Source organism: Rhincodon typus, chromosome 13, assembly GCF_021869965.1.
Source record: "Rhincodon typus isolate 14 chromosome 13, sRhiTyp1.1, whole genome shotgun sequence".
In the NCBI taxonomy this organism is placed as follows: domain Eukaryota; kingdom Metazoa; phylum Chordata; class Chondrichthyes; order Orectolobiformes; family Rhincodontidae; genus Rhincodon; species Rhincodon typus.
In genome coordinates, this window is record NC_063344.1 from 3,028,963 (window position 1) to 3,039,246 (window position 10,284).

The following is a 10,284-nucleotide window of genomic DNA, read 5'->3' on the forward strand; positions in this document are numbered from 1 at the left end:
CTACAGATCTACTCCAAAACCTTAGAGTTGCTAATGCTTGAGGACAGTCTTTTTTATATGGAGTAACATGGGTAATTAATTAGCATAAAGAGTGGTGTAGGTTTGGAATGCTCTTTTCCACAAATAGCAGTGAATGCTGGATTTGTTGTTAATTTTTAATCTGAGACAATTATATTTTTGTTAAGCAAAGGTCTTCAGGGATATGGGCCAAAGGCAGCCATGATCTCATTAAATGGTGGAACAGGTTCAAGGGGCTGAATGGCCTACTCCTGCCCCTATGTTATTCGAAATGTACATGATAATGCCTGGAAGGTTTTGTTGTATAAAAAGGGAGATGTATAGAAATGCAATCATGCGCACCTCTTCGATGTGCAGATACGGCCAGTTTAGAGATTCCATCTTGACCAGCTGGTCACCTGGTGAGCACAGAACACTCATGTCCTTAAACTAAATCTCCTCTGCATGAGTCTCCCCATTTCTAATGCACTGATGCTACTTCAACCTTCTCTTAAGCTCAGGAACTCTGTATCTAAACTAGATTGAGATACAACATTTTCAGTGGTTTCCTGCTGTTATTCCATGCTGTTGTTTACCTTCTTTCTTTTACTTTTCTTCAGTTTTTTGGAATTGTTCAAAATGTTGCTAAAAGTATCCTCATTCATTTGAGCCGTCACTTTGATACTTAAACTCTGCAGCTTTGCTGAAAAGGAAAGGAAAACCACACATCATTTTCCCAAAAGTAGGACTGTCAGTGCACACCTTCCAACTGGAGATGAAGCTCATACATAATGTTCCTCCTTTCTGTTTTATTGGCATGGGACCTTGCATCATGAGCTGTTGCCATGTTAATCATGTGAAATTACAGCAGAACCCAAGTGTTAACCACTAACAAATCCAAACTGCAAACACATCAAACAGTCACACTGCAGTCACACATCAACTGTTTTAGCCACAACTCATACAGATGGAGGCTGTTTGGCCCATCCTAAAAGTGCTGGCTCTTTGTAGGAGCAATAGCATTTGTCCCATGCCTTTGCCTTTTCACCATTGCACTGTGAGTTGCTCCGTTTTAAATTCATATGCTTTTGAAAGTAAAAGTTGCATTTCCTTCCACCATCTTTTCTGAAAGTGTACATCATAAACACTGTGTGGTATTTTATTAAATGTGTGCAAATTATTGTAGTAATAGCTTACCTTATAAGATAGTATCTAATTTCACTCACAGATAGTTTCTGTCAATTACCTTAAATCTGTGATTTCCGTTTTATGAGCTTCCTAGCAATAGAAACAGTTTCTTGTTGTCTATTCTATTAAAAGTCCTAGTTCTTAACATTTCTGTTAAATTGTCAATGGTGGAGACAATGTTGGGGTGGGGGTGTGGAATGAGTGGGGGTGGGGAGTTCATGAAGGTTTAGGGAGCATTGGTGAGTGTTGTGAGTGGGTGACAGCAAGAGGGTCTAACAGTCTTTCATTCAAATAGGCTCAAGCCCGAGAGAAGTAAGGTGGGCCCTCTGGCCAGCTTCGCTTGACTTCTGCCACCTTCCAAATTACTTCAGGGAGAAGCAAGGGGACTTGGCTCACTGGAAATGAAAAAGCAGCGAAGGATGGTTTAAAAAGAGACCAGTCTTCTGGACCAGGACGTTTCTTGACCGAAACTTGCCATCTCTGTAAAATTCTAGATTAAAAAACAATCTTAACTAGCCTCTCTTCACTCTTTTTCTCTCCTTTTTTGCCTTCATCACATAGTTATCTGTGGCTGGAACAATAAACAGTAGCATCATAAATTCCTTCATTGTTGTGCAGCAAGTAATGATAGTGTGTTAGCAAGAGTAGGTAATGCCAGTTCTCCCTTGTTAAAGTCACAGACTTCTGATGAAGAGTCATTGGAATCAAAATGTTAACTCTGCTTTCTTCCCACTCATGCTGCCAGACCTGCTGAGTTTCTCCAGTAATTTCTGTTTTTATTTCAAAAATAAGAAAGTTTGTTCTCAGCAATTATAACTTGCCTCGGGGGATGGCCAAATGTCTCATTACCTTCAGATAGGTACTTTCTTGGATAATGATACATCAATGCATTCTCATTCCCACACCAGTGTGGAGCTATTTTGGGAAAACCCTTAGAATCCAGGATATGAAATGGAATTAATAGCAATTAGAAATCAAAGACAGTTGGCATGGATTTATTTAAGGTAAGTTAACCCAATCTTTCAGAGTTTTAAAAATAATATTACTGTCAGAGCAGACTAATTTCTCCAGATTGCGGTCACCATAGACACAGTAAGGATAAGCTTAACTCACATCCCCTACTCACCAAAGGCAAGTTTGAGTTAGGCGAGAAATTAGAATTTTAAAAATTTCAAACAGGTCCTGACTCACCAGATTGTAATTTTAATGGAGACAGAATAAGGCTGTACATCACCAAGGCGCTACAAGGAAGTGCATTTGTGGGTAAAACTTTTTAAGACGATGATCTCTATTTTGACAAGTTTTTAATATTTAACCCATTTGTTTGTGTTTTCAGGGTTACGAGAAACTTAGCAGGTAAAAATTCTGGATCTATTTGGGGCTGCAGAGTGGCTCACTGGTTAGCACTACTGCTTCACAGCGCTAGGGACCTGGGTTCAATCCCAACCTCAGGCAACTGTTTGTGTGAAGTTTGTACATTCTCCCCATGTCTGTATGGGCTTCCTCTGGGTGCTCCAGTTTCCTCCCACAGTCCAAAAGTGTGTAGGTTAGGTGGATTGGTCATGCTAAATTGCCTGTAATGTTCAGGGATGTGTAGCTTAGGGGGGTGGGATGCTCCAAGGATTGGTGTGGACTTGTTGGGTTGAAGGGCCTGTTTTCCACACTGTAGGGATTCTATCATTATGTAAATACATTTACAGCACTGCTCCTACAGCAGAAATATTCCCATTCTGCATCCACCAATGACCCAACACACTTACAGAAGCAAAATACTGTGGATGCTGGAAATGTGAAATTAAAAACAGACATTGCTGGAGAAACCTGGCCAGTCTCTCAATGTCTCGGAGAGAGAAACAGAGTTAATGTTTTGAATCCAGTATAAGTTTGGTGAAGAGTCAGACTGGATTTGAAGCATTAACACTGTTTCTCTCCTCGCAGATGCTTGATTCTACCTCTGTATGATCCATCAATCTCTTCCCCACACACTTTTTTAAAAATTTGTTTATAACATTTGGGTGTCACAGGCTGGGCCAGCGTTTATTCCTCATTGAGAGTCAACTACATTGCTGTGAGTCTGGAGTCACACATGGGCCAGACAGGGAGGTAATGGCCTAGTGGTATTATTGCTGGGCTGTTAATCCAGAGACCCAGATAATGTTCTGGGGACCCAGGTTTGAATCCCCCCATGGCAGATGGTGGAATTTCAATTCAATTTTTAAAAAAATCTGGGATTAAGAGTCCATGAAGATGAGCACGAATCCATTGTTGATTGTCAGGAAAAACCCACCTGGTTCACTAATGTCCTTTAGAGAAGGAAACTGCCATCCTTACCTGGTCTGGCCTACATGTGACTCCAGACGCACAGAATGTGGTTGACTCTTAACTGCCCTCTGGGCAATAAATGCTGCCTGGTCAGTAATGCCCTCATTTCGTGAATGAATAACAAAAAGGACCAGGTAAGGTAGCAAATTTCCTTTGCTAAAGGATATGGATGAACTCCATGGGGTTTTAGAACAATTGACAGTGGTTTTATGGCTCTTATATATCTTGCAATTCCAGATTTGTGGTGAACTCAGATTTCACCGGCTGCCCACATCCCCAGAATGTTAACCTGGGTTCCTAGATTACCAATCCGTTGGCATTACCATGATGCTGCCCCTTCCCCTCTCTAAACACCCACTCCGCTCTCCTACAATTTCTCTGCTGCTCGACTGTAGCCTTGCTTCACATTCTACTGAACAGGCAGCCAGCAACAAAAATGTAGAAGACCCCAAGGTAAATTGAACAAACAACAATACAGCACAGGAACAGGACCTTCAGCCCTCCAAGCCTGTGCTGCCTCATTTTGCCCTGTGAAATATCTACAGGACTTCAGAGAAACAGACACCTCCAGTGACACTGGCTCTGAAATCATTCCCCACAACTGCGCTCCTCACTCTCTTACAAATATTGGAATCAATATGCTGGGTAGCTATCCCCTTTGCTCTAAGTTGCTGATAAACTAATAGAGTCATAGAGTTATACAGAATGGAATTAGACCCTTCGGTCTAACTCATCCACGCCAACCAAATGTCCCAAACTAAACCAGTCCCACTTGTCTGTGTTTGACCCATATCCCTCCAAACCTTTCTTATTCATGTACCTAATACAATGATAACAAAAAACAACTGAAAGTACCTTCTTTCCTCTCCCTTAAGGCTTTCAGTATTTCTTTTCCACACAGCTCACCCAGGCAATTATTATCCAGATCCAATTCTGTCAAATGATCTGAAAACTTGATCAGCCTGTAAGGAAAATTCCAATAAGAAGAGTCCAGAGATTTAAAAAAGGCGATAAATAAGATGGTTCAATTCTAAATTATTTTAGAAAGAAAAACAGAGAAACGCTGGCCTATAATTTGCTGTAACATCCTCTGTTAGCTTTGACTATTTAATCTCAACAACACCTTGTATTGAAATGTACATGGACTTTGCATCACTTCCGACCAGTTACTAATTTCTGTGGCAAGTGTAGCTTCTATCTATTGAGCCACTACTGTGTCTTCACACTGTTTAATATGTTTAAATGGTGAATTAGATTAGTAGATGCTGTTTTTGTAAAGTTAATGGCAGAGCCACACACTTTGTACGTGGAACTTTATTTAACTGTACAGCTGCCCTCACACGAAAGTAGCACAACAATTATAGGACCATAAGAAATAGGTAGAGACAGAGTAAGGATGGTAGATTTCTTTCCCTAAAAGTGATTAGTGAACCAGATGGGTTTTTCCAACAATTGACAGCAGTTGCCATTAGGCTAACTTTTTTTACATCTTTATTTTAAAATTGAATTCAAATTTGACCATCTGCACTGGGGAGTTACAAACCCCATGTCTCCAGAACATTAATCTGGAGCTCCCGATTGCTAGTCAAGTGACATTATCAGCATGCTACCACTCCCCAAAAGCAAGTTAAATATTTCCAAGGATATGGTGAACACATTCAGTCAGATTACAGGACACATTCAAAAATATTGTTATCATGGAGGCTAGAAGAGTGCAGTGTCACTATAGTCCCACTACTCTATGAGTTACAACATAAAATAAAAATACCTTTTCCACTTACCATGATGCCCAATTAAGTACCTTATTTGGATCCAATTTTAAACAACAAGATCCATCAACCAGGTTTCTTAGTAAACGCAATTCCTGATTTATTATCACAAAACTCATTCAATAATCAGTGGTTAAGGTTCATAGTCAGTAATAAAGAAGTATAAATATTTGTTCAGCAGTGGGAGTCGAGAGAGCGCGAGGGTACTGCTGGGAAGGTGAGCTTTTTATTTTAAAATACTTACTTCGTGGAATCAGCGGCCTCCACTTTTGCAGCAGCAGCGGGAGCGGTGAGAGCGAGGACCGGGGGGCTGCCGGGAAGGTAAGTTCTTCATTTCGGCAGCAGAGCTGAGTGGGAGCGGTCGAATTGCGCTCTCGGAACGTGAGTGAACTGGTATATTTGGGCAGTGGCTAAACCCGACACACTACTTGTGTAGTATCTCCCACCCACCCTCCTCCTCTGACCAAAATAAAACCACTCTGGTGTGTTGATAAGGTAAGTGTTTTTCTTTTCCGTTTTTTTATTGTGTGCTGGTAAGTAGATGATTGGTAAAAATGTTTTCATTTCAATTATCTATTATTTGATATTATAGTAGGACTAAGCTAAGCTTAAGAGTAAAAATGGCAGGAGATCCCAGACCTGTGTTATGCTCCTCTTGCAACAGTAGTAGACTCGCCAACTTTAAGGGCATTTAAATGGTCATTGGATAAACATAAGGATGATAATGGAATAGTGTAGGTTAGATGGGCTTCAGATTGGTTTCACAGGTCAGCGCAACATCGAGGGCTGAAGGGCCTGTACTGCACTGTAATGTTCTTTGTTCTATGTTCTATGCTCAATGTGGGAGCTCAGGGACGCGGCTGATGTCCCTGCCTCCTACACGTGCAGGAAGTGTGTCCAGCTGCAGCTCTTGTTAGCCCGCATGACGGCGCTGGAGCTGCAGATGGACTCACTTTGGAACATCCACGATGCTGAGGATGTCGTGGATAGCACGTTCAGCAAATTGGTCACATCGCAGATTAGGATCACTGAGGGAGAAAGGGAATGGGTGACCAAAAGGCAGAGAAAAAGCAGAAAGGCAGTGCAGGTGTCCCCTGCGGTCATCTCCCTCCAAAACAGGTATACCGTTTTGGATACTGTTGGGGGAGATGGCTCACCAAGGGAAGGCAGCAGTAGCCAGGTTCATGGCACCGTGGCTGGCTCTGCTGTACAGAAGGGCAGGAAAAAGAGTGGTTACTCAGGTTACTGAGGGAAGCGAGAGAGGAAATAGCTGGGGCCTTAACAGATATCTTTGCAGCATCCTTGAGCATGGGTGAGGTCCCAGAGGACTGGAGAATTGCTAATGTTGTCCCCTTGTTTAAGAAGGGTAGCAAGGATAATCCAGGTAATTATAGACCGGTGAGCCTAACGTCAGTGGTGGGGAAGCTGCTGGAGAAGATACTGAGGGATAGGATCTATTTACATTTGGAAGAAAATGGGCTTATTAGTGATAGGCAGCATGGTTTTGTGCAGGGAAGATCATGTCTTACCAACTTGATAGAATTCTTTGAGGAAGTGACAAAGTTGATAGATGAGGGAAGGGCTGTAGATGTCATATACATGGACTTCAGTAAGGCGTTTGATAAGGTTCCCCATGGTAGGCTGATGGAGAAAGTGAAGTCGCATGGAGTCCAGCGTGTACTAGCTAGATGGATAGAGAACTGGCTGGGCAACAGGAGACAGAGAGTTGTAGTGGAAGGGAGTTTCTCAAAATGGAGAACTGTGACCAGTGGTGTTCCACAGGGATCCGTGTTGGGACTGCTGTTGTTTGTGATATACATAAATGATCTGGAGGAAGGTATAGATGGTCTGATTAGCAAGTTTGCAGATGACACTAAGATTGGTGGAGTAGCAGATAGTGAAGGGGACTGTCGGAGAATGCAGCAGAATATAGATAGATTGGAGAGTTGGGCGGAGAAATGGAAGATGTAGTTCAATCCAGGCAAATGCGAGGTGATGCATTTTGGAAGATCCAATTCAAGAGCAAACTATATGGTAATTGGAAAAGCCCTGGGGAAAATTGATGCACAGAGAGATCTGGGTGTTCAGGTCCATTGCACCCTGAAGGTGGCAATGCAGGTAGATAGAGTGGTCAAGAAGGCATACGGCATGCTGTCATTCATCGGACGGGGTATTGAGCACAAGAGTTGGCAGGTCATGTTACAGTTGTATAGGACTTTGGTTCGACCACATTTGGAATACTGCGTACAGTTCTGGTCGCCACATTACCAAAAGGATGTGGATGCTTTGGAGACGGTGCAGAGGAGGTTCACCAGGATGTTGTCTGGTATGGAGGGCGCTAGGTATGAAGAGAGGTTGAGTAGACTAGGATTATTTACATTAGAAAGACAGAGGTTGAGGGGGGACCTCATTGAGGTCTACAAAACCATGAGAGGTATAGACAGGGTGGATAGCAAGAAGCTTTTTCCCCCCCAGAGTGGGGGACTCAATTACTCGGCGTCACGATTTCAAGGTGAGAGGGGAAAAGTTTAAGGGACATATGCGTGGAAAGTTCTTTACGCAGAGGGTGGTGGGTGCCTGGAACGCGTTGCCAGCGGAGGTGGTAGAGGCGGGCATGATAGCGTCATTTAAGATGTATCTAGACAGATACATGAATGGGCAGGGAGCAGAGGGATACAGATCCTTGGAAAATAGGCGACAGGTTTAGATAGAGGATCTGGATCGGTGCAGGCTTGGAGGGCCGAAGGGCCTGTTCCTGTGCTGTAATTTTTTTTGTTCTTTGTTCTAAATATCCTCAAAATGCACAGACGAACACATAGACACATATTTGTTTGGTGAAAAGAAAATGGAATTCTCTCAGCAGACTTTAAAAAAAGAAAAACAAACAGTACTTTCTGGTCATTAGAAATACTCTTGAAGGCAAAAAGGATCGCTGTAGAATGTTCTGAAGTTTGTTGTTCTGAAATTGAAGCATGTGTGGTCAGGTCACTATCCAATCGTGTCACCTCTGGAATCCTGGCAGACATAGCTTGCTCAGGAAATACAATATTGAGAAGTCCTTCAATCACTCATTCAGAAACTCAAATAGGTTTCGCTCTGGACTCAACAAGAGCGCTCTTTCAGAAATGATGTGGAGATGCCAATGTTCGACTGGGATGGTCAACGCCAGAAATCACACAACACCAGGTTATAGTCCAACAGGTTTATTTGAAATCATAAGCTTTCGGAGCCTCGCTCCTTCTTCAGGTGTTAGTGAGAGGGGTAGTATCAGACACAGAATTTATAAGTAAAAGATCAAAGGGTCACACAACTGATGAGGATGTATTAAACAAACCTAAGATGCTGTTAAATCTTTAATCAGTTAGAAGGTTTTAATTGATTAATATGGATATGTAAATTCCCAAATTTCTTTCAAGCCACTGCCTTGAGAGAACTAAAGGTTTTATCAGTGTAAAGAAAAGGTGAAATTTTAGGTCAGACAATGCATGTTAGGTGTGAGGCCTTGTTTAGAATCTGTTTGTGTTTTGGTTTGGAGTTGGACTGGTTTTATTTCTAAAGTAGAAATTTATAAAACACTACACTGACTGACTATAAATTGTGTGCTTTTTGAACAAAATAGAATGTATCTGCAAATGCAAATTCACCCCATAGATTCACGTGTGTGTGTGTGTGAGTCTGAGTGAGAGAGAGAGAAAGGCAGAGCGTGTGCGTATGTGCGTGTGTATGTGTGTGTGTGTGTGTGTGTGTGTGTGTGTGAGAGAGAGAAAGAGAGAAAGTGTGTGTCTATGTGTGTGAGAAAGGGAGAGGGTGTGTGTCTATATATGTGTCTGTGTGTGTGTGTGGGAGAGAGAGAGTGTGTATATGTGTGTGATTGTGTGTGTGAGTGTGTGTGTGTGGGAGAGTGTGTGTGTGGGAGAGACTGAGAGTTTTTGTGTGCGTGTGGGAGAGTGTGTGTGTGGGAGAGTGTGTGTGTGTCGGAGGGTAGAGAAGTGCATGTGTGTACGTGTGTGTGTGTGTGTGTGTGTGTGTTTGTTTGTGTATGTGTGTGTTTGTGTATGTGTGAATGAGTGTGTGTGTATGTGTGTGTGTAATGTGTATGAGTGTGTGTATGTGATTGAGGATGTGTGTGTATGTCTTGTGTGTGTGTGTTGTGTACGTGTGTGTGTGTGTGCTGTGTGAGAGTGTGTGTGTGGGACAGACAGACAGAGAATGTGTGTGTGTGTTTGAGTGGGAGAGTGTGTGTGTGTGGGAGAGAGAGTGTGTGTGTATGTGTGAGTGTGTTTTGTGTTGTGTTTGTATGGGTGTGTTATGTGTGTGTGTGTGTTGTGTGTATGTGTATGTGTGAGTGAGTTTTGTGTGTGTTGTGTGTGTGTGAGTGAACGTGAGTGAATGTGTGTGTGTGTTGTGTGTGTGTTATGTGTGTGTGTATGTGTAAGTGTGTTTTGTGTGTGTGTGTGAGAGTCTGTGTATGTGTGAGTATGTGTATGTGTAAGTGTGTTTTGTGTGTGTGTGTGTGTGTGTGTGAGCGTGTGTGTGTGAGTGTGTGAGAGAGTGTGTGAGTGTGTGAGAGAGTGTGTGAGTTTGTGAGTGTGTGAGAGAATATGTGAGAGTGTGTGTGAGTGAGTGTGTGTATGTGTGAGTGTGTGTGAGTGTGACTGTGTGTGTATGTAAGTGTGTGAGAGAGAATGTGAGTGTGTGAGTGAATGTGTGTGAGTGTGTGTGTATGAGTGTGTGTGAGAGAGTGTGTGTGTGAGTGAATGTGTGTGAATGTGTGTGTGAGAGAGTGTGTGAGAGAGAGAGAAAGGGAGAAAGTGTGTGTCTATGTGTGTGAGAAAGGGAGAGAGTGTGTGTCTATATATGTGTCTGTGTGTGTGTGTGTGTGGGAGAGAGAGAGTGTGTATGTGTGTGTGATTGTGTGTGTGAGTGTGTGTGTGGGACAGTGTGTGTGTGGGAGAGACAGAGAGTCTTTGTGTGTGTGTGGGAGAGAGAGTTGTGTGTGTCGGGGGGG

At 42.7% G+C, this 10,284-nt stretch overlaps 1 protein-coding gene across 1 annotated transcript in view; it reads right to left on the minus strand.

Moving 5' to 3' along the window:
* Positions 1 to 572: 572 nt before the first annotated feature.
* The window catches only part of LOC125484697, a 25,655-nt gene continuing 15,943 nt past the window's right edge, over positions 573 to 10,284 (minus strand). The window contains exons 4-5 of the mRNA XM_048604480.1: positions 4,363 to 4,469; positions 573 to 700 (exon numbers count right to left, since the gene is read on the minus strand). Of these exons, the coding sequence (XP_048460437.1) occupies positions 573 to 700; positions 4,363 to 4,469 (235 nt within the window). The remainder of the gene's footprint in view (positions 701 to 4,362; positions 4,470 to 10,284) is intronic.